Source organism: Triticum urartu, chromosome 7A (genome assembly GCF_056163025.1).
Source record: "Triticum urartu cultivar PI428250 chromosome 7A, HENAU_Tu73, whole genome shotgun sequence".
Classification (NCBI taxonomy): domain Eukaryota; kingdom Viridiplantae; phylum Streptophyta; class Magnoliopsida; order Poales; family Poaceae; genus Triticum; species Triticum urartu.
Genome location: NC_141879.1, coordinates 218,443,542 through 218,466,603, shown reverse-complemented (window position 1 = coordinate 218,466,603; position 23,062 = coordinate 218,443,542). Strand labels below are relative to the sequence as shown.

Below are 23,062 nucleotides of genomic sequence, written 5' to 3'. Positions count from 1 at the left end.
CCTACGACACTTGGGGCCAAGGAACCCGTCGAGCGCGGGGAAGAAGGGCGCGGGTGCTTGGCCGCGGGCGCGCCGGAAGGGGAGGAGGGCCGCGGCGTGGTGCAGTAGCGGGCGATGTGGCCGAAGAACCGGCACCGACGGCAACGCACATCCCGACGACACTCCGACCGCGGGTGGTCACCGAAGCAGCGGGGGCACTCCCCAGGGCTCGGCAGGGACGGAGGACGGCGCGGGTGGCGCGCGGGCCCGTCACAACGGCGACGACGCAGACCGCGCGGGCTGGAGCGGCGCCGACCAGAGGCCACCAACCACCCACCATCGTCAGGAGCAGCCGCGGTCTCGTGCACGACCCGATGCACCTCGGACCGGGGGCCCGGGTGCACGGCGAGCGGCGAGGAGCGGGGCGCAGGCGAGGCAGGAGGCTGGGCGGCCGGAGAAGAGCACAGAACCTGGCGGTAGGAGCAAACGTCGCAGCCAGATCCGGCGGAGGAGGGGCTAGACTCAAGCCAGCGCATCTCACGGGGGCGACCCACCGCGGGGGGGGGGGGGGAGGGGGAAGGAGAGGCCATGAGGGTGGGCGACAGTGCCGGAGCAGCAGCCGGCGCGAGCGGGTGGCCGACGGGGGCCGGCGTGGCCGCCGGCGGGGCTAGGGGACCGGGGAGCGGGGCCTGCAAGGTGTTTCTATGTTGTCTCAGTGCATTTGCATACCCTTTGGGCAATCATGGATCTCGCGCTCACAATGTATCATCATGGATTTGAAGCATACTCTGATGCAAGAAGGGGGCAGGATTGAAGTAATTTTGTAGCCGAGCTTCTCAAAAACTTTGGATGTGTTATAGGGATAAATGAAAATGAATTTTAAGGTTTATGGCGCATTATCAGCGTGATTTCTTTTTAGTCTCTTTTTACTTCAAAATCATTGATACGTCTCCAACGTATCTATAATTTTTGATTGCTCCATGCTATATTATCTACTGTTTTGGACATTATTGGGCTTTATTATCCACTTTTATATTATTCTTGGGACTAACCTATTAACCGGAGGCCCAGCCCAGAATTGCTGTTTTTTTTCCTATTTTAGGGTTTCGAAGAAAAGGAATATCAAACGGAGTCCAAATGGAATGAAACCTTCGGGAACGTGATTTTCTCACCGAACATGATCCAGGAGACTTGGGCCCTACGTCAAGAAATAAAGGAGGAAGCCACGAGGTAGGGGGCGCGCCTACCCCCTCCCAGGCGCGCCCTCCACCCTCATGGGCCCCCTGTTGCTCCACCGACGTACTCCTTCCTCCTATATATACCTACGTACCCCCAAATGATCAGAGACGGAGCCAAAAACCTAATTCCACCGCCGCAACCTTCTGTATCCACGAGATCCCATCTTGGGGCCTGTTTCGGAGCTCCGCCGGAGGGGGCATCCATCACGAAGGGCTTCTACATCAACACCATAGCCTCTCCGATGAAATGTGAGTAGTTTACCTCAGACCTTCAGGTCCATAGTTATTAGCTAGATGGCTTCTTCTCTCTTTTTGGATCTCAATACAATGTTCTCCCCCTCTCTTGTGGAGATCTATTCGATGTAATCTTCTTTTTGCGGTGTGTTTGTTGAGACCGATGAATTGTGGGTTTATGATCAAGATTATCTATGAACAATATTTGAATCTTCTCTGAATTCTTTTATGCATGATTGGTTATCTTTGCAAGTCTCTTCGAATTATCAGTTTGGTTTGGCCTACTAGATTGATCTTTCTTGCAATGGGAGAAGTGCTTAGCTTTAGGTTCAATCTTGCGGTGTCCTTTCCTAGTGATAGTAGGGGCAGCAAGGCACGTATTGTATTGTTGCCATCAAGGATAAAAAGATGGTTTTTTTATCATATTGCATGAATTTATCCCTCTACATCATGTCATCTTGCTTAAGGCGTTACTCTATTTTCATGAACTTAATACTCTAGATGCATGCTGGATAGCGGTCGATGAGTGGAGTAATAGTAGTAGATGCAGGCAGGAGTCGGTCTACTTGTCTCGGACGTGATGCCTATATACATGATCATACCTAGATATTCTCATAACTATGCTCAATTCTGTCAATTGCTCAACAGTAATTCGTTCACCCACCGTAAAATACTTATGCTCTTGAGAGAAGCCACTAGTGAAACCTATGGCCCCGGGTCTATCTTCATCATATTAATCTTCCAATACTTAATTATTTCCTTTGCTTTTTTACTTTGCTTTTATTTTACTTTGCATCTTTATCACAAAAATACCAAAAATATTATCTTATCATATCTATCAGATCTCACTCTCGTAAGTGACCGTGAAGGGATTGACAACCCCTTATCGCGTTGGTTGCGAGGAGTTATTTGTTTTGTGCAGGTACGAGGGACTCGCGTGCAGCCTCCTACTAGATTGATACCTTGGTTCTCAAAAACTGAGGGAAATACTTACGCTACTTTGCTCCATCATCCTTTCCTCTTCAAGGAAATCCAACGCAGTGCTCAAGAGGTAGCAATCATCATTTCCTATTTTGTACCCACGTTTATGGCCATGATTTATTTACTTATTATCTTGATCCTTTTTGTTTTGTTTTTGTGAATGATTTTTCCTCTTGATCTGACTCAGTGTGTATGCATACCCTTCCATAGTGTGGCTCAAACTAGATCTTTGTGTCTATCATGGGACTCTGGTACACAATGTCCGGCAGCGAGCACGATTATGAGAGTAAGCATGGATTGGCCGGGATTGATGATCGTTGATGGTGGGCATGGACCGCCTCGCTTGATGATGTCAAAATCCATCGATTAGCACCATGGACTTGAAGCATACTCTAATGAGAGACTTAGAAAGTAAAATCGAAGGGTGTTGTAGCCTAGTTTCTTAAAACTTGTAGGGGCCAGAAAAGCCACATGACATTTTTTTGTAAAATCAACATAGAATTAGTTAATCCCAGACAACTCCTAGCCCCAAATTCACCGGTCATGGTGTACATCGGGGAGCATAACTACAACCGTCTTTGCATCACAACTAAGAACCTATTGCGCGGCGGCGATCGAAGCATCCATGGCCGATGGTGACTTGAGGTTGGACGGTGGTGGTGGCGGTGGCGGCGCTCCATTCAGCGAGGGTGGCGGTTGCGTGTAGATGGGTGGCATCGAGGGTTGTGGATCTAGCGTCCTGCCCAGATCTATCACGGTATGGCCTTGGCCGGTCGGTGGCACGAGGATGACCGGTGAGGGGCAGCTGGAGGCTCCCTGCCAGCATGTTGATGGCGGCCCTCGTCTCCACGGCAAGGCTCCGTTCGGTTTCACCCGACCGCGAGATCGGGGGGACGCGACTTTCGGTGAAAATCACGCCGACTTCGGCCATGGCGGACGATGGCGACATCTATGACGTCGTTCCCTTCTCGAGGCATTGTTGTTGTAGGTCACGCCACCCCACTTGTGATGCTCCGTGGGAAACCCTAGACCTGGATCTACCGGTCAGACGATGATGGCACCTTTGATGCCATTGTCCCTCCCGGGGGCATCATTTTGGAGCAAGTGTTGGTTGGACGAGACAAGAGGAGGAGCGGTGTTACATCTACCACATGGTTGACGTGGATCCCGGCGGCATGGCGTTGCGGAGGTTCGGCGATGGGCACGTGTGGACGGATACGTGCAGGATGATGGCGTTGTCTGGCGCCGTGGTGGTGTCGACAGCAGGCAGGCAAGGTTGATGTGTCTGTTCCTGCTCTGAAGATGGACCGGTGGAGGATGACGGCGGCAGCCTTTGAGAGTGCGCCAGACCGGTGTGGGACCCAGTCCCGGTGTGTGGCTGGGCTGGGGCATTTGGTTATAGATGTTAGGGTTTGGTGCGATGTCTGTTTGATATTTGGCCCGGATATTCAACACACCTTCATCAAGGGATAGGAGTAGCAACAAGTGTTGCCTAGATGATGGCTTCAATGTATTACTTTGTATGGTCTTTGTGAATAATTAATAAAATGACTGCATGCAAAGGCCGGGGTATATCCTTCTTCTATTTTTTTTGCTTTGGCCTCCTCTGCGGAGACTTAACCAACCTACCTGCGCACCTTTGCATGATCAAAGGAAGCCATGGAGGAGATTCTGAAAGGGGTGTGCAGAGAAGAAGCTTGAGCATCGCTACCCTGTGGACTTTGACGGCAAGAAAGAAGCTTCGCATGGAAAAACAACCAATGAACAATGAACAAATTATGTGGCAGATCAAGCAGACAGCGTGGGAATGCAAGAATTCTTCGGTGCGAAGAAGGCGACACCGCAAAAGGCTGATATCATGTGTGGGAAAAACCAGCACCGGGTGTGCTCAAAATCAACTCTGATGGGTGTTTTAATCCCGAATCTTCTGATGGTGGATGGGAGTTCGTAATTCGTGATGCGAAGGGACATGTGGTAGAGTGGTGGGGTCTGGAGCTGGTCGTATTAACCATGCACAAGATCGGTGGCGGAGCCAGAAACTCAATATAGAGGGGGCCAAACATGTTATATAATGCTAGACAGGGCCAAATCATCTAAATCTTGCCAATTTTGTTTGACAAATGGAGGATTAAAATCACATATAGTTCTATTTCTGAGAGCATAGGAGGGCCTTGGCCCCTGCCAACACCCCTGCCTCCGCCACTGCACAAGATGCCTACAGACTGAAGCAGAGGCATGCATCCATGCTATGGAGAGAGCCCAAGAGTTGGGCATCAGAAACTGACGCTGCACAATTTGGTTACTGCAATCAACAACTCAGAATCTGATCTTACCCCAAATGGTGTGATGTTTCGAGAGACAACAGCTTTTGCTTTCTGAACTTTAGTTCTTTTCATATTTCCCTTTGCCCACGGGCTTGTAACAAGGTGGTAGATGTTCTAGCGCTGTTCTTTGGTTGCCAACGATATTTCTCGGCACCTTGTCAGGCCAACTCTAACCGATTCCTTATCCCATCACAAGGAGTGTATTTGACTTTTTTTTCTCCTCTAAATCGTACCTAGCCGATCTCTTATAATCGTTACTGGTGTAAAAAAATTCTCCATCCCCAATCCTCTTCTTATATTTACTCCAACGCTTGACAACTGAGTAAAAAAATCCCCACTCTCTCTTCCTCTCCCCCGCCTCCTCTTCTCCCTCTCGCCCCGCCTCTGGCATGACCCCCGCCCCAATCCGCCATCCTCCCTCCTCCTAATAGCCGGACGTGGTGGTCGCCGGTCCCCTCCGCCGATCCACAGCGTGGATCCGCGCTGCCAGCTCGCGGGTCGTCGTCCACGAACGCTTCCTCGAGCCGCCGCCGCTCGACGATCCACTCGCCGTCGCTCCCCCACATGTTTTGCGGACTTCCCCGACCTCCCTCCGCCGCGACCGCCGACGAGGACGTACCTGGGCGTCCGGTAGCGGTCGTGTGGGACATGGGTGGCCGAAATCACCAACCGCGAGATCCACACGTGGAAGTGGATGGACTCCTTCCACACCGCCGAGCTCGCGACCATGGAATACGACCGGGGGCAGGTTTGGTTCCACAGCAGCAATGCGAGGCTCAACTTTCCCATCGATGAGCATCCTTTCGACCTCCTCCCACCAGAGCCGAGGTTGGTGACCGCACGGATGTGAGGGAGAACCGGGAGGTGAGAGAGCGCCTTGAGGCCGAGGCCGCCGCCGAGGCGTAAATGGATGACCTCCGTCGGCGGTACCCGGAGCTAGTGGAGGCGGAGCAGACAATCTTTGCCGTCAATGATGGCGAAGTTATCGTTATCTGCGACGACGTGGGTGGCAACGCAGGCGGTGAGGAGGGCGACAACAAGAAGATCGACGTCAAGGAGTGGCGGAGCGTCTTCACCGAAGACGACGGCCCAGACCCAGCTCTCTTCGACGGTGGCCTCACCTGGAAGAATTGGCTCGATCTCCACTTCGGCCACAAGTAGTTTAAGTTTAGTTTTAGTTTAAATTTATGTTTAATGTCGAGTCGCAAGAACTTTATGTGTTGAACTTATGTTTAAATGCATCATCTTCCGGTTCAATTTTGATTGAATTTGTGCTTATACTCCGCTAATTTTAGCTGATCGGCTAGGTACGGCGAAAAGTGAAGTATATATGCTCCACTAAGAGTTTTACTCCGCTAACTTATAAAGGATCGGTTAGAGTTGCTCTTAATGGAATGAGAATTTCCAAGCTCAAAAACAAGGACACGTCTAGAGAGCGGCCGGCTGCTCCCTAGCTGTTTAGAGTGGCCTACTTATTTGTCCTAATGTGATCCTAAAAAGGAAAGTAGTATCTTTCATGTGAACCAGAAGTGCTAAAAAGGACGCTACTAATTAATCATTCCACGTGATCTCTTGTCATATGATGGATCTCTGCATGCCTCCTGCTTACCTTGTCTTTTGTGTAATAATTTTGGGTTTCCGAAATTTTAAAAAGCCATATCTTTCAAACCCCGTGTCAGAATTCAGATCTGTTTTCACCATTGGAACCCCCGTGACGTGCTCTTCGAAACTAGATCCCGCATGGGTATGTTTCGATGAATTTTTTTGGTGCCAACTAAGTCCCTCGTTTTGTGCAACTGCCTAACAGTCGATGTACAACTACCTGACATTGGATGTGCAACTTTTCGTCTACCCCATGGAAGTATAGTTTTCATTGATGGCACATCTACTCCCAAACTACCTCCTCCTAGTGAAATGTTCAAATTCATGTTTTGCCCAGGCCAACTGCCTAGTAGTTCATGTGCAACTTTTCTCCTACCCGTGGTTGTGCTTTCACTGTTTGCTGCATCAGCCAATTGTCTAGCAGTGGATGTGCAACTTCGGATATTGTCACCGCCAACTGTCTACCAGTGATGTGCAACTATCCCTCATGCCTCATGGATGTGTAATTTTCTTACTAGAACTCGAAAACACCCGTCTAGTGGGATGTGCAGCTTTAGCGCCCCGTTTATATGCAACTTTTACTACCCTCATGAGTATGTAACTTTTCACTACCCTCGTGAATATGGAATTTTCACCATCCAACTATCCATGCTTGTGAGATGTGCAACTTTATATGTTGCTCCGGCCAACTGCCTAGCAACTTTGTGCAACTCCATTTGTTGCCCCCACCAACTGAAACTACATATCCGCAAGTAGGAAGGGGAAGGAGTTGCACATTTAGTAGGAGGTTGGCTTGAACAACAGACTAAGTTGCACATATCATTGGTAGGGAAGGTGGGGCAGGGTGTGTCAACTGTAAAAAAAACTACACATCCACGAGTAGGACAATCGTTGTACATCGACTACTACATAGTTGGTCGGGACAGTAGATTAGTTACACATCAAATTTTCATGGTTGCTAGGTTGTAACCTCATGTGAAGTTAGATCATGCAGCTCAAAAAACTGGTTTAAAAAAAATTGCACCATGTAGTATTAAAGTTGCACAATGCAATACTGAAGTTGCACAATATAGCGTCAAAGTTGGCATAAAAAATTGTCGAAATATACCCATGTGGGATCTAGTTTCAAAGATCTCGGCGCGAAGAATTCAAGGGTGAAGACAGACCTGAATTCAGACGCGCAATTTAAAAAATATGACTTTTTAAAAATTCGGAAAACCGAAATAATTGCACGTGAACCTGTTTATTCCAAATCGAAATAACCAGTGTGAATGCATTTAATACTAATAATGGCATGCATTAGGGCATCTTCAACAGGTTGTATGTTAGTCTTGTTGGTAAAATGTCCATGTCATCAACCAACAAGCTATCATACAACTACTCCAATGAGTTGTATGTAAGCTATCCAATAGATGGTGAGACAATAAATGTAATTGCTCTCTATTTCATCTTGGAGCTTGTGCAAAGGTTGTTGGTTAATCTACATACAACTTTGCTCTCTTTTCACATTTAATACATGACACATCATCACTATGTCCTAGGTGACAAATTTACCAACACCTATCTCACAACTGTTGGAGATGCCCTTAGCAGACAAAAAACAACTCATGTATGACTGTGAAGACCGGCCGCTTGTTTCCTCCAAAAAGTGCGTGTGCACTTTAAAGAATTTGGGCAAAAACAAAAACATGAAGGACCGATCTAGTGAGCGGCTGGCTGCTCGCTAATCGTCCCGAGTGGCCGGTCTAAAACAGATAATGTTGATCCCTAATCCAAAAAGGTAATAATTAGTCCCTTCCAATTGATAAAACAATTCTAATTAGAAAAAGTACCATGTACTAGAAAAGTACTGCAAAAGCATACATGTGAATAGATATGAACGCATCTAATTTGAGTTTTCAAATTTTAAAAAGTCATAATTTTAAATCGCGCATCGAAATTAAGATCCGTTTTTACAGTTAGAACCCTCGCGACGTGCTCTTCAAAAATACATCCCGCATGGATATGTTTCGATGAACTAGTCTTCCAGCCAACTAAACATCAATGTGTGTGCAACTAGACTGCATTATCACGCCAACTGAGCATATGTGTGTGCCAATAGTCATGTCAACTAAACATTAATGTGTGTACAATTAGACTATATTGCCGTGACAACTGAGCATATATGTGTATAACTAGTCCTGCCAACTAAATATCAATGTGTGTGCAACGAGACTACATTGACGCGTCAATTGAGCATATATGTGTGCAACTAGTGTTCTGCCAACTAAACATCAACATGTGTGCAACTAGACTATATTACAAGTCAACTGAGCATATGTGTGTGCAATTAGTCTTCCTGCCAACTAAATATCAATGTGTGTGCAACTAGATTATATTACAAGCCAACTGAGCATATGTGTGTGCAACTAGTCTTCCTGCCAACTAAATATCAATGTGTGTGCAACTAGACTAGTCTTCCTGCCAACTAAACATCAATGTGTGTGCAACTAGACAATACTACAAGCCAACTGAGCATATGCGTGTGCAATTAGTCTTCCTGCCAACTAAACATTAATGTGTGTGCAACTAGATTATATTACAAGCCAACTAAGCATATGTGTGTGCAGCTAGTCTTCTTGTCAACTAAATATCAATATGTGTGCAATTAGATTAGTCTTCCTGCCAACTAAACATCAATGTGTGTGCAACTAGACTATATTACAAGCCAACTGAGCATATATATGTGCAATTAGTCTTCCTGCCAACTAAATATCAATGTGTGTGCAACTAAACTATATTACAAGCCAACTAAATATCAATGCGTGCGTGGGCGATGCTTACACAATCGAATCATAGCCCCGGCCAACTATTTGGCAGTCGATGTGCAACTCCAAAAGTATAGTTGTGCAACTCTTTCATGGTCAGACGGCTGGGCATGCGGCTTCACATTCCAACAAACTCTCTCTAGTGAAAAAGCATTCTAACTCTCTCCCCCGCTCCCCCGCCGACGGCCACCCCTCCGCGCCCCGGCGCCGGCCACCCCGACCTCGCCATCCACCGCATGGAGTCCACCCCCCAGCCACCGGCGGCCGCAACCGCGTGCGACGCTGGCTCGACGACAGCCCGTCCTCCGCGGACTCTTCCCGCCGGCCCTCCCAGCCCAGCTCCTACCGCCGCGCGCTATGTGCGGCGACCACCTCGTGTCCTCTGAGGCCGGTTCCCCGCTCCCTGCCCCGCTGGCGTCCGTCCCTCGCGCCGCCCCAAGATCCGAGATCCATCGCGTGTGCGGCGCCCTGGACGCGCGCGACGCCCTCCCGGAGCCGTGGGTGCAGGTCCGCGGCGCCAAGCGGCCTCGCAGCCCCTGTCTCCGGTGTCCTCCGGCCGGGTCTTCGCGCCGCCTCCCCAGGCTCCCGGGTGCGACAGTATTTCAGTGTGCAGCAATAGTTGATCGAGCTTACAATGTCGCTCGTCTAGCTATACTTGAATAAGCAATGCAAACGCGAGACATCATCTAACCATCCTTGTATTGTCGTGTTGTGCAACTTTTTAACAATCGTATCCAACTGCGAACTACTATGTGTGCAACTACAACTACTGTGGATGCCAACTATGCTGACAAAAATGTGCAACTACCATAATCATGCATGAGCTATTATGTCGACAAGAGTGCGCAACTCCTTCACCATCTCTCGTTACAGCAGGTCATGAGCAGAAGATATTCTAATCGGTAATCATGAGGGTTGAGACTTGAGAGCAAAGTTTATGTTCATCCAAAGAATTCATGCACGCAACACCGTACAGTAAAATCAATTCCAAAATGCACGAACTGGGGTTGCAAGACTTGTTCCTCATTGGGCTAATCACCGTCAGGCGCTATTGTCATCTGGTCTAGAGCCAAGAACCCAGGACCCAGTAGGGTGTTGAGGAGGAGGCCCTCATCGAATCCCCAAGGAATGAATCGCAGGATGTTCAGGAAGGGCTGGAGCTGCTGTCGCACCGTCACTTCTGGACTTGTGGCCGGTGACAGATCGACGTATTCCGGGAAAACCTCATATGGCGCGGGCTAGTGTGCTGAAAAGGTAAATAACGCGGGCACTGACAAGGAGAAGACGGCGGCGCCGCTGCTCAGGTTCTCAGTCGGCCTGCTTGCATGGATCCTAGGTGAGTTGCCAGACGGGAGATCAACGGGAGGCGGGGCGGGCTGCATCGGCCGGTGCGTGGTGTGGCGGCGGCGGCTGACGCGAGGGGATGGAAACATAAGACGCTGGAGGATAGCGACAGTTCTGTGTGCTCTTTTGTCTTCTAGCGTGAGCGCTCGATCGTGCCCGCACAGACGCTTCGAATCGAACGGCTCGTGTTCGGCCGCTCCAGAACGACAAATAGTGCGCGTGCACTTTCTAGCTTTTAGGAAACATGAAAGCAGGAATAACATTCACCAACGTTGATTATCACCAACTAGGTATGGCAGTAGACATTGAGTTCAAGTGTTCCCCTGTTTTATTTGGTTCATGGCTCAAGCTGACTGGTTAGAAGAACAGCACGACTTCAGATAGCTAACATCTGCCGCCAAAGCAAAAGCATTCTATTGGCACTTGGATTAAGCAGACGATACTGGCGGTCAGCACATAATAATTCACCACTCAATTGAGCAGGGCATCGATCTTGTCCCCGACGTTGGCCTCGTCGTCCTCGAGGCGGCCGGCGGCGGCGCCCTTGTCCCACCGCAGCAGCGTCGGCACGCCCTTGAGCGCGAACCGCGGGTCCACCCTCCACGGGTGGGCCGGGTCCCTCCACGTGGGCTTGTCGCCGACGAACGCGCGCAGGAGCACCACGTCCTTGCCCAGCGACTCCAGCTTCTCGTAGATCACCGGCTCCGCCACGTTGCAATCTGCACGCACGCACGCCGCCCAAATCCGCTTTGGATCAGCCAGCAGGGGTTGGGTTTCATAATTTGATACTTAAGGAAAAGTAGCAGATGGGTTACCGGGGCACCAGGTGAGGGAGGAGGAGGGCTCGCGGTCGGCGAGGAAGAGCAGCAGCTTCAGCTTGCCGCCGTCGTCGCCGGCGAAGAGCCTCTCGAAGTGGCCGTCGAAGTCGGCCACCGTCGCGTCGATCTTCTCCACCGTCATCTCGGCAGCGGCAGGCGAGAGGGAAGATCGGAAGCTTGGAGGGGAAGATGGGGATTGCTGGGGAGTCCGAGGAAAGAAGACGGCCGACTCTTTATTACCCGTGCTCTACGGGATGGCGTGCCCTGAATATTTATTTCTTCGGATTCTCCTTTGTCTCTGTCTCACTGACGGGGGGGGCCCACCCCTGCCCCGCGTGCCGTCTACGCGAACCGGAATCCTGTCCTCCGGCCGGCCCAGCAGCAGCCCATCAGAATAAGCAGAAGAGACCCAAGACCACTAATCTGGCCCACTAGCTTCCCGTAAACCAAAATCTGCAAGGCTGCAAACCAGACTCGCCCCACTAAAAAAAAATCAGACTCGCAGTCCATACTTTCTTCCCCATCTTCCCGAAAAGCTCCGGCCGGCGTCCCGCCCCCTCCCCCGCCGTCGATCCGCCGACCCGGTGCCCGCCATGCGCGACCCGGCGGAGATCCGCAGCCTCCCCATCGACATCGCCTTCGCCCGCCTGCAGGAGTGGCTGGTCGACCGCAAGCGGGTGCCGCAGGACTGGCGGAAGCGCCTCGCCGCCATCCGCGCCCGCCTCGCCGCCGCCTTCTCCTCCCTCCCGCGGGACATCCACCCCTACCTCCAAACCCTTGAGCTCGAAGGTAACTCCTCCCTCTCAGGCTTAGCTCTCGGTTCGGTTGCGCAGCGTCTGTGTAAGTTTGGCGAAATCCCCACGGCAAAACCCTCGTCCACTTGCTTCTACAACAGTCCTCCTTAGTCCCGCAGTCTGCTGGTAATAATTATGTGAGCGTGGAATCTAATTCTGTACCTGTGTTCTTTCGTTCTGTAGAAATTGGGTACCTTGAAGCGAAGAAGATATACAGCATACTCCTGGAATCCAACACCGATAGCAGGAACATTTTTGGCCGCCTGACAGGCTCCGCGGTACGATTTACTACTTTTTGTTGTTTAGATAAATGTATCTGCGAGTGCGGGGACTCACATATGTTTTGATGCAAATGTGATGTTTAGGGCGAATGGGAGTCGATCGTTAAAGCTTATGAGAAGGACCATGTTTTTCTTGGAGAGGCAGCTCAGATCATGGTCCAGAATGTGAACTATGACATGTACTAAGCCTTTCCTTGGTCTCTCGTTTTTATTCTTCTGCTTAACCTAGCATCTTCATATTCAATTTCAAATCCATTCTTTGGCTACCTCAAGACCATATCAGAGGAAACAGATGCAGAAGACTCAGCAGCAGCTAGCAGAACTGGACCGCAGGGAGGCTGACATTAAGCGACTTGCTGCCCTTTCAGCAACTAGGTATGCGGAAGCTTGCCAGGAGCTTGGTCTGCAGGTTAGCTTCTCTATCTGAGAGAAACTCTTTTGGCCTTTTGGGTTTATGGGTGTTGGTATTGTTGCTTACTGTGTTGTATTCATGTGCTGCTTGCTTTGACTTTTATGTGTAGGGGATAGATGTGCGGCAAGAACTGATAGAATCTGCAAAAACACTTCCATCAACATTTAGCAAAATCTTGGAAGTCCTGAACAGTGATACTGTCTCACAGGCCATGGACTACTATACAACTTTTGTTAGGGACTGCCATACTGAGGATAAGGTATAGCCAGTATTACGAGGAACATAACAAATATTGGTTCTGGAAATTGCTATACAACTCCTGTGAATTTTAACCCTGTGTTTATTGATTTAGGAGAACTACAAGTCTGTGGTACACAATCTGAAACAGTTGCAAGCTAATCCTCCTTCCCTGCATGTCTCAGTATGTAAAGAGGTGCAGAATTCACTTGGAACAGCAATGGACGGAGGAGAACCCATCGACTCTAATGTTCCTGCAGATGATATTGATTGGGACATTTCAGTGGATAATAATGGTATTGACTGGGACATTGGTGCGGTGGAACAACCTGTGGAAGAATCTGGCAATGGTTTTGGGTCTTATGAAATTATTGATGCCAATATAGAGTTGGCAGGCTCTGAAATTTACGGTGTTGGTGCTTCAGCCTATCCATCTGCAGACAAAGAAGGCCTTACGTGCGATACATCCGAGAATCAGATTTGCTGGGACATCTCAACTGATAATCCTGAAGAAAGTGCTATTGTCGAGAATGCCCCAACTGAATCAGGGCAATATGAATGTTTAACTGAGGAAAGAAGTCAGTTGCTGGAGAAGGAGTACAGAAATAATATCCTGGATGATTTACTTGAGGTATTTGACATTTTTAATGCCCCCTTCTAGACAAGTGTAAATGCTTTAGATGCATGTCATATAATTACAACAATTATCCATTCTAAGGTCTTATGTTTTGTATATCAAAGGTCTCTCTTTAAGTAATCACGATGATAGTATTGTTATTGCACTTGTACAAGGCTGCTTTGCCAACCTGCCCCTTTTTAGTAATAAGCAAAATAACCAATATTGTAGCTTCTTTTTTTAGTCCGAGGTTAGCTCATGATTTCTGACACTTGAAACAGGTAAAATCATTTTTGATCCTGCGCTCAGCGGAGATGAGAAATGCTGATACATCATCTCTACAGCATCAGGTGCAAGCAGTCTCACCTTTCGTTCTCCAACAGTATACTCCTGAACGTTTGGAGAATATGCTTGTGGAAGTTTCCTCAGCAATCTCTCTGCTCACCAACCAGAAAACTCTTGACCTTATAATGATCCTCAACTCTAAAAGGTAAGAAGGTTTACCTTGAAAGTTTACACTCTTGCTTATCCTATATACCTAAACAAATGATACTGACTTGTGTCTTCCATTGTTGCTACAGTAGTGCACTTATTATTCCTCGTAGCGTTGTCTCGAAGGCTCAAATTAACACAGTTGTCCCTAACAAATACATATTCCTTCTAACATTTCCTTTACTGACATTGCTTCCTTTGCTGTTCCAAGGTTTTTGGACAGATTAGTGTCAACCTTAGAGGAAAAGAAACATCATGAGGTGAAACTGCGAGAAGGCTTAGGTGATTTATCAGTTAAGCGTATGGAGCTGCAAAATGCACTATCATCATCCTGGCCGAAGCAAGTATGTGATTTTTTTTTCTATCATAGCGTTTGATTACATGTATATTATTGTTCTCAGTGGTCCGCACTTACGTCACTTACCCTAAAAGCTCTCCATCCAAAGTGGTCTTGTGAACAACTGCATTCTTACTTCTAATTTAAATTTGCTGAAGGACTAGTTTTTGGTCCATCGTGGGCTAATAAATCCAAACACTATTATTTTCCTTGTGCTTTCTGTACTCAACCTGTTGTTAACAATTTTACTTTTCTAATGTTAGGAGGCAGCAATTACAAAAACAAGGGAACTAAAGAAGCTCTCTGAGGCAACGCTTTCATCTATGTTTGATAGCAGACCAGTGCATATAATTGGAGAGATTAATAATTTACCGAGTTCAAGTGTTAGTCAGTTAGCTGGGTGATTTGACTGATTGTACCTTCGTCCCTGAACCAAAATAAATGATATGTAAAGCAGGTTGAATATCTTATGTTATCTACTTTTGCAACGTATAGTCCTTGTTCTTGCGATGATTTTTCTGCCATAAATCTTCTTAAACTATGTATGGCTTTAATTGCATTTTGAATATCGGACTCAGCCTTATGAATATGCTCTGCAGTCTACATAATAGGGCACTAGAAACGCAACATGAGTGCAGTATAGAATGCAGTTAAGTTGGCCTGTGAATAATGTCATGTGGTCTCAAAAAGTTCAATTTTATCAATCATTTCAATGAAGTTCCTGAAAAATGCTAAATGGTATTTGATCACTCACCCAACATAAGTATTTATATGACCTAAGTAGCAAATGATAAGGCCTGATGTCAGTGCTAAATTATTGCTATGCTGTGATTTACTGGAAGCAACTGGAACATCTATTGCTTGTTTAGTGCTTACAAATGCCATGTGTTCATCCCAATACGTTTTTAAATTGGTTTGCGATCAAGGGGGACTACATCTGTTATCCCTTACTTAATGTTATTACATTGGAAACAGTAGCATGTTCCGGAAATTACAATGAAGTTACCCATACCATATTAGGTACAAGTGAGCTACTCAGAGTATTATACTGATGAATGCTAGCTATCACAATAGGATGTATCCATTATGCTGACACTGTACTACATAAAAGAGTTAGGCTTATACAATACAATTTTTAGTGATGAAGAAACTTCTGAAACCATTGGCTTGATCGCTTTGGATATCGTTTCAGACCATCCTTGTAGTTGATGTAGTTAAGACCAAACCGAACACTATAACCATCCACCCACTCGAAGTTGTCAAATAGTGACCATGCAAAGTATCCTCGTACGTCAACTCCTTGCCTGACAACATGTCATGCAGATACTTCATTGTTTTGGCATAAATCGAGTTTAAGCATTGTGATATTACTCCCTCCGCCCATAATATATGAGTGTTTTTGACACTACACTAGTGTAAAAAACGCAACGCTCTTATATTATGGGACGGAGGGAGTAGTTATTAACGAATCTAATTATCTACATGTAGTCAATCTTCAAACTTACTTTAGGGCTCTTTGAACATAGAATATGTGTTGCTGGTAGAATTCTATTCTGGTATTGTCAATTAGGGCTTCTTGAAGAGGTAAATTTTCATTGTTAATTTCATCAACACCTGCAATATGAGTGTTTCTTCAAGTAAGCAGTGGAGCAAATTGACATTGTTTGCAGTTATGCTTTTCTACCATTTTCTGTGATGTATATAGTAGGGTTGTTATATGTCTTCTTGGTATATAGCAGTAGTTCTTCTATTCCTCTTGGATAGATATAGAGCCAAGAAGAGCCAGCCTGGAGACAAATATATTTCCGTTAAATAGTACTCCCTCCGTTCCGAATTACTTGTCGCAGATATGGATGTATCTAGATGTATTTTAGTTCTAGATACATCTATTTCTGCGACGAGTAATTTGGAACGGAGGGAGTATAAAACTAGACCTGGTTACAAATGTCCAACATGAATAAAGATGATATATGTCTGTGAGCAAGTCATACCTTTGGGCCAATATACGTTCCATTTCTTTCCACTGTTGCATGCGGAGAAACTATTAGCTCACCTGATCTATTCGAAAGCAGAATAAAGATCAGATAGCTTACATACCTCTTTGATCAGTTTGTGAATCAGTACTGTAGCTTTCTTTACTATTGCTATTGTGTTTAGTATTCTTTGCATATCTTGCTGAATAATAATTAAGGCCAATGAAATCAAATGATCCTTTTACAGCCCTTGCCTGCTCTTTTGTGAATTTTGGTAGTCTGTTACCAACCAGTGTTTTCATGCTGAGTGGATAATGTCCCTTGGTTAAGGGATCCATGAACCTGTTCAATTTATGAATGAGTTATGTGAATAAAAAAGTTACAATAATTTGCCAATTGCAGTGGCTTGAAACTTCATGGATAAACCTGAAGCACATGTTGGATTTACTGAACTCACCATCCATACATGAAGTCCAATGCACGTTTGGAAGCATCCTTGTCTTCTTTGGAATTTGTGTAGGGAATTATCCAATTACTAACTATTGTAATGCTGATCTTCCCTTTTTGCTCTATCTGTGTGATTAATGACTAATTGAATATATCACTGTAAAATAACAAGCTGGCAAAAGGTATGGATGTTTGTTAATAAAACTATTTAGACTTTCCTTGTTCCTGTTAGGAGATACCATTGTATTTTGTATGGTCGATATTTAACTAGAAGATCTGTGGCAACTGACAGTTTTGTATACATCGAAAGCTGCCAGTCCTTACTTCTGAGAGTAGATTGTGTAGGGAATGTTTCTGGTGTATTGGTTCTACTGCGAGGAACCTCATATGGCCATAAGTTAGAAGATTTATGCTAATACTGTATGTACTGTTCACATGCTAGAATGTGTTTTAATCTATTTGCCATAGTTCTTCACCTGTATTTTGTTACTGAAAATAACCACAGTGAAGAAATCCAAGTCGTACCTGGTATTTGTCTCTGTACACTTGAACTGCTGCTGCATGAGCCAGAAGTTGATTATGAGCTACTATATAAGGTTCCCTTCCCGAGTCTCCCATGCTACAACCTGGCTTTGCCGAAGACGAGCATCTACCAGGTGCGTATGTACCACTAGAATAGCCACCAATACTGAAACTCCAAGGCTCGTTGAATGTTATCCAGTACTTCACCCTGTCACCAAACTCCCTGAAGCAGATGCTGGCATAGTCCTTGAAATCTTCCCTGATAATGTTGGCACAGCTTGAATAAGTTCAGTTTTCTTTTCTTTTTCTTAGAATATCATCTTGTTTCTTGTTGTTGATCAGAGTAATGAGTTTGGATCCATGAACAAATATTCATAAGTCGATAGGTCATGTTTTACTTACACAATAAGCTGGCTTAAGAAGCCACCATACTGCTGTTCTAATGCTTCCGGGGAGTCCCAGTGAAAAAGGGTTACAAATGGTTCAATACCTGCATTGTTGGTTAAACATTATAGGATGCAAACACATAATAATACCAGAAACCAACTTTTACCTTCCGAAATGAGTTTATTGATGAGATTGTTGTAGTAATTGATTCCTTCCATGTTGACCCCTCCACTCAATTTCCCACCTGTACCCATGGTACCATTGCATGAGCTAGTTGATTGTGATCAATATCTATTTCTTGTTAATCTAGATCGATTCTCAGTTAGAAGTGTGTCAGGGTTTCGGTGCATATCAGTGGGAAAGGTTTGCAAGTTTTGGCTGTAGTAACGACTGGTTAGCTGGCTTTGTTCAAAACGTGTGGGATTAGTTGCGCACTTCACATCTGAAGTGTATTTAACTATAAGGTCATCAAGATTCTTTTACCATTAGCCGAGAATATAAGCCCTACATGTATAAGAAAACTGTAAAAGGCTATGAGAATACTTACTAGGCAGAATAAAGGTTATGAGAATACTTACTAGGCAGAATTCGTGACCAAGAAAGAGAAAATCTATAGGCATTAAAGCCCAAATCCTTCATGATGTTGACATCGTCCTACACAAACAAGGTGGATGACACCTGATAGTATTATGCATTGAGGTGGATATATATGAATGGTCACTAGTTAGCATAATCAGTATAAGCACTACCTTGTACCGGTGGTAGGAGTCTATTGCTACATCTCCATTGCTTCCATTTGCTATCTTTTCTGAATTTAGAAATTAGAGGAACTTTAATTACAAATCACCATAGCTAGTCTGAAACTCTGAACATGAATGAATTGACATTGAGATTACGGGAGCACTTCTTTCATGCATAGGTAAACCGTCTTGAGTTATGGAGCAGATGCTAAAGGTGAGACACTGGCCAGCATCAATGCTAAGGGATATGAGGATAGGCGCTAAGATCAAAATGCTTGCCGGCAGCGCTAAGCTTAGCATTCAGTACAAAGCTAAAAAGTTATTTAAATCAGTTCATGTATATCGTTTAGTGTAAATGATTTTTTGGGTCCTTAACACCTACGGGTGGTGCTAGGAGATATGGCAAATGAAGCTTAAAGATGTAACCGTAGATAGAAAACTGATGTGTCTATCTTAGCGTCCAAAGTATGGCTGCTAAGGGTGCAGATGCTCTCCAAAGCCAAAAAAATAAAATCTTTTGTTTGTTGCTATTTTCACATGAGGTAACTGAAGTATAGAGTAAGAAGAGTGATTGTTTAAACTATTAGACGTTCAAATCATTTTTTCTCTTTGCGCTTGCTTTTGTCTTTTGGCTGTGCTTGTTGGTAGGTGTCGTATGAACATTCGTGCCCCTTTACAAGCTATGAGCCTATGACCTTTCTGAATAATGAATTACCTTTGTTTCCTCACAGATCAGTTGACCAGGTGGCTGAAGACCACTTTTAAGTCCTAATTAGATGTGCTTTTGTATGAAGAGTACTTTCAAATTCTATAAATCAGGCCCGCATGTTACATCAATGTTTTTCTTTATTTAAGGTTATTCACATGTTAATATGTTATGCTCAAGAAAACACTTAACTAGTACCCCCTTCGTTCCATAATAAGTGTTGTGGTTTTAGTTTTTTAGTGAACTAAAACCACGACACTTATTAGTGGTTTTAGTTTTTTAGTGAACTAAAACCACGACACTTATTATGGAACGGGCCCGCTAAAAAAGTGGCATTATACTATGCTAGTAGAGATCACTAGATTATATGTTCTTGTTCATTCGAAAATCATCATTTTTGCTCGCTTGTTTGGAAGCCGAGTGGCAAGTACTCTTTTTGTGTGTGGGAAATTTCAAGTGATTAACCTCTCAATTTTATGCTGAGTTACTGTTCAGCTGTTCATAGTTAGTTGTCTTAGGACCGGGGCGAAGGGAGTAGAAGCTCTTCATTTTGTGTGCTAGCCCTCCTGGGAAGGAGGCTACGTCCAGAAGGCAAGCTGTGACGTTTACTTTTGTGAGTTACCAGGCATCTCATGCCATGTACCCTGGTAACTTGGTAAGTACTCCCTCCGTCCCATAATGTAAGACGTTTTTCAACACTACACTAGTGTCAAAAAGCGTCTTACATTATGAGACGGAGGGAGTAGTTGCGACGATATGGAAAATAATAGAATAGGAATGCATTAGCTTGTTTATGACAAATTAAGGACAGGTTAAAAAAAACAAAGACGAAACGCTGTGTGTGCGATCTCTCTTTTTTTTTTGGAATGGAGGCAAAAGATCTTGTGCATGAGCAGAAACAAGGACCTGGGTGATTGTGAGTGAAGGCGTCCCAGATGCTGGGTCTTCTGCCGCCTTCCCTCGCAGCACCTTCATACTGCATCAGCATCACACAAGGCGCGTCAGAGCTTTAACTCCTTCGTTCCAGTAGCTTCTCTTCCAGCAATCTCCAGATTGTGCTAGAACTTACCTGGTAAGCCGAAGAGGCTGTGCCGAAGAGGAAGTCCTTGGGGAACTGACTCCTTGCGATCTTGCCTGGGTTCACGTCGGCCTGTGCCGCCACCACCGTCGAGGAAAGCAAGAAGATCATGAGTAGAAGGGACATGGCTGTGTGTGCTCCTCTTGTTTCTTTCTCTCCGTGTGCTAATGTGCTCACCGGGGCTTGTTATATATAGTGTGTTTCTATTTCTGGAGATGGAGAGCAACTGGGTGGTGGAAGAAGCGGAAATCATTGTGCAGTGGCTGCTTTATGATCCGCGCCAGTGTTGCCACCGAGCCAACAGTCACCAGCGAAATCTTTGCCGCGTTGAATCGCCGGTCGAGCACACAGTGTTCGGTGGTTCAGGTACTATAACGTGTCACCTGATTGTCATAAAGTTTATACTAGATTTTTCAGATTTTTTTTCTAATGATGCTGAAAAATACTCCCTCTTTATAGAAAAATACAAATATAAACGTCTTATATTTGTTTATTTATAGAAGGGGTATATTTTAAGTATGCCTTTTCCCTAAAAGAAAGGTATGTTCTAAATAAAGGGTCCATGAGAGCTACTCCTTGTGTACTCAAATGTAAGCTGTTTTTTAAGACGTTAAGCCGCAAAAACGTACTACATTTGTTTACAGAGAGTAAGCCGTTTTTGAAGACGTTAAGCCGCAAAAACGTACTACATTTGTTTACAGGTAAAACACGTAAACGTTTGAGCCGAAGCTTGTTTTTCTTTTTCCGAAACAGGGTTCTTATGTGTCTTCTTATGTAGTATACTCTCTCCGTAAAGAAATGGTCTAAATGTTTTTATATTTCTTTACAGAAGGAGTATATACTCAAATAACTTCTTGCGCAAAGAACATTGTATAGGTTTGATTGAAAAATTAGTCTTGAGCATCGAAGGAACAAGAGAAAGGCATCACATTCCTGGTCCCATGCACGACCAGCCGTTCCCAGGCATAGGGGTCACCGGTCTAGGGGAGGCAGAAAGTGCCACCTTCCGATCCTAGCAGCAGCACCCAAGCACGACCTCCTCCCACAGATTAATAATCACGCATATCCAAATCTTAAACAGTGCCGGCACCCATGATCTAATAAATTGCTATTTTTTGCTCTAGAGTAGGGCACCGCCACCACGGTTTGCCGGAGCAGAGCAACGCACAAGTTTTTCTTTTTAGCAGGCAGAGCAACGCCCAAGTGAGCTCATACATTCCATCCACGGAAATCACCTTTCGGAGCCCCCAAATTTCGACGGTCCGGACGAGCTCGAGGCCCATGGTACTTGCCAAATCAGGCCATGGATGGTGCGCTGCAATTTGGACTCGATGTGACAGGTTAAAGTTGAGCCCTCCATCCATCCACTCCTGCGGTTAGGCCAACTTCAGCGCATGACCCCAAACAGACGTTCGTTTGGTCCGGATTCTATCCGTTTGGGCGGGTAATGAGACCGTATCCGGGCCATTTCTAGGATGCGGTGGTCGTGTGGCCAAGGCGCGGACTCATCCTTTGATCGCATCTTGTCTGCCTCTCTTTTCAAACTCAAATTTTGGAATAAACCACGCCCTAGTTCATGCCAGCGGCCCTAGTTCACGCTGGCAACACAACCGACTTCACGTCCTCGTCGGCAACAGAGCCATCCTACATATGAATAGTTTTGTCGCCGGCAACACAGCCAATGGCCGACAATACATCTAGCCTCCAAAATGAATAGGTTTCTCGCCGGCACACAGCCAGCGACTGCCACCCATGCCAGCCTCCAAAAAGAACGGCCACGGCCGAACAGACCACCTAGTTCAGGTCGTCGGCGTCGAACATCTCCTTCTGCCTGGCCTCAAACCAGCTCCTCGTCTTCTCGCTCATCTTGATCAAGTCCACGCTCATGATCGTTAGGGCCACCTCATTTGTTTTGGTTGCGGCATTGGTGGCCTCGATGTCGAGCTGCCTCTGCTTGGCCGTGACTTGGCGGCCTCGATGTCGAGCTGCCTTTGCCGGGATGCCTCCTCCATGTCAATCTTTCTCTTCTTGGCCGCCAAGCTTCTTCCTTTGAAGCTCTAGGTATTGCTTCATTTGCTCGTTCTTGCTTTGTCGCTTTTTCTTGTCCCTCGCATCCTTTTGAGACATCATATGCCATGCAAAGTCTCATGCAAAGCCACGGATGACGCATCACATATGTCATCAATCTTGGAGTTGGTCTTGCCCCTCGGCCTCTTTGACGCCTCACTATCTCCACCTCCGGCCAACGCGACCGTCTTCTTGCCTCTCTTCCTTTGAAGTTCACGGTATTGATCTTTGAACTTAGGGCAATTGTTTATGAGCGTCCAACAATACGTAAGAGTGAATGGCTTGTCATTGTGCCGGGCCTTGAATGCTTCCAAAGATTGAAATGCCTACACGATCAACAACAATTGAACATGCAAACATATAGAAGGCTGGAGTCTCATGGCCGTAGAAACGAAAGATAAGAGAGCATACCATGTCCCCAATGCTGAGACCACTCACGGGCTATGTTTCAACGCTCTCAAGTGCGGCATAATACTTGTTGCATTCTTGTTGGATGAACAACCACCTCTTTTGAATCAAGGTGATGCCACGGTCGCTTGCAAATTGGTAGGGCGCAAACAACTTTCTTTCATGGAATGTTTTATGAACTCTTGTCCAAAAAACAAGTCCCTTTTGTTGCGCACCGGTCCTCAGATCTTTGCCAATC

General features: G+C 46.0%; 3 protein-coding genes across 6 annotated transcripts; 1 reads left to right on the top strand and 2 right to left on the bottom strand.

Moving 5' to 3' along the window:
- Nucleotides 1-10,814: 10,814 nt before the first annotated feature.
- LOC125520446 (Thioredoxin superfamily protein) lies at nt 10,815-11,582 on the bottom strand. The gene is made up of 2 exons (XM_048685374.2): nt 11,325-11,582; nt 10,815-11,228 (listed from the first exon to the last, which is right to left on the bottom strand). The coding sequence occupies exons 1-2, from the start codon at nt 11,467-11,469 to the stop codon at nt 10,981-10,983; spliced, it is 393 nt and encodes a 130-aa protein (XP_048541331.1). The 5' UTR covers nt 11,470-11,582; the 3' UTR covers nt 10,815-10,980.
- A 218-nt stretch (nt 11,583-11,800) lies between these two features.
- On the top strand, nt 11,801-15,009 carry LOC125519849 (CDK5RAP3 protein homolog). The gene is made up of 9 exons (XM_048684627.2): nt 11,801-12,116; nt 12,305-12,399; nt 12,487-12,581; nt 12,676-12,811; nt 12,924-13,073; nt 13,167-13,682; nt 13,949-14,157; nt 14,371-14,503; nt 14,760-15,009. Exons 1-9 carry the CDS (start codon nt 11,921-11,923, stop codon nt 14,898-14,900), a joined length of 1,671 nt encoding a protein of 556 aa, XP_048540584.2. The 5' UTR covers nt 11,801-11,920; the 3' UTR covers nt 14,901-15,009.
- Nucleotides 15,010-15,574: 565 nt separating this feature from the next.
- Nucleotides 15,575-21,071, bottom strand: LOC125519850 (beta-glucosidase 24). Of its 4 annotated transcripts, none has more exons than XM_087535624.1 (13): nt 20,341-21,071; nt 20,178-20,247; nt 18,575-18,633; nt 18,404-18,479; nt 17,992-18,069; nt 17,841-17,928; nt 17,442-17,697; nt 16,927-17,042; nt 16,594-16,811; nt 16,488-16,519; nt 16,181-16,283; nt 16,002-16,110; nt 15,575-15,822 (listed from the first exon to the last, which is right to left on the bottom strand). In XM_087535624.1, exons 1-13 carry the CDS (start codon nt 20,473-20,475, stop codon nt 15,789-15,791), a joined length of 1,374 nt encoding a protein of 457 aa, XP_087391750.1. In that variant the 5' UTR covers nt 20,476-21,071; the 3' UTR covers nt 15,575-15,788. The 4 variants fall into 4 exon arrangements, with proteins under 4 accessions (XP_087391750.1, XP_048540585.2, XP_087391752.1 ...); XM_048684628.2 differs by having other exon boundaries at nt 15,575-15,800; nt 20,341-21,066; XM_087535626.1 differs by lacking the exon at nt 20,178-20,247 and having other exon boundaries at nt 15,575-15,800.
- Nucleotides 21,072-23,062: the final 1,991 nt, after the last annotated feature.

Excerpts from the sequence above, each read along its gene's own strand:
- LOC125519849 (XM_048684627.2), top strand. The coding sequence starts at position 11,921 with ATGCGCGACCCGGCGGAGATCCGCAGCCTCCCCATCGACATCGCCTTC. Across the intron at positions 12,582-12,675 it reads CAGAATGTGAACTATGACAT|ACCATATCAGAGGAAACAGA; the intron begins GTACTAAGCCTT and ends GGCTACCTCAAG. Across the intron at positions 13,683-13,948 it reads TCCTGGATGATTTACTTGAG|GTAAAATCATTTTTGATCCT; the intron begins GTATTTGACATT and ends CACTTGAAACAG.
- LOC125519850 (XM_087535626.1), bottom strand. The coding sequence starts at position 20,602 with ATGATTTCCGCTTCTTCCACCACCCAGTTGCTCTCCATCTCCAGAAAT. Across the intron at positions 18,070-18,403 it reads TTGGTCACGAATTCTGCCTA|GTGGGAAATTGAGTGGAGGG; the intron begins GTAAGTATTCTC and ends CCATGGGTACAG. Across the intron at positions 15,801-16,001 it reads TATGTTCAAAGAGCCCTAAA|GCAAGGAGTTGACGTACGAG; the intron begins GTAAGTTTGAAG and ends ACATGTTGTCAG.
- LOC125520446 (XM_048685374.2), bottom strand. The coding sequence starts at position 11,469 with ATGACGGTGGAGAAGATCGACGCGACGGTGGCCGACTTCGACGGCCAC. Across the intron at positions 11,229-11,324 it reads CTCCCTCACCTGGTGCCCCG|ATTGCAACGTGGCGGAGCCG; the intron begins GTAACCCATCTG and ends GCGTGCGTGCAG.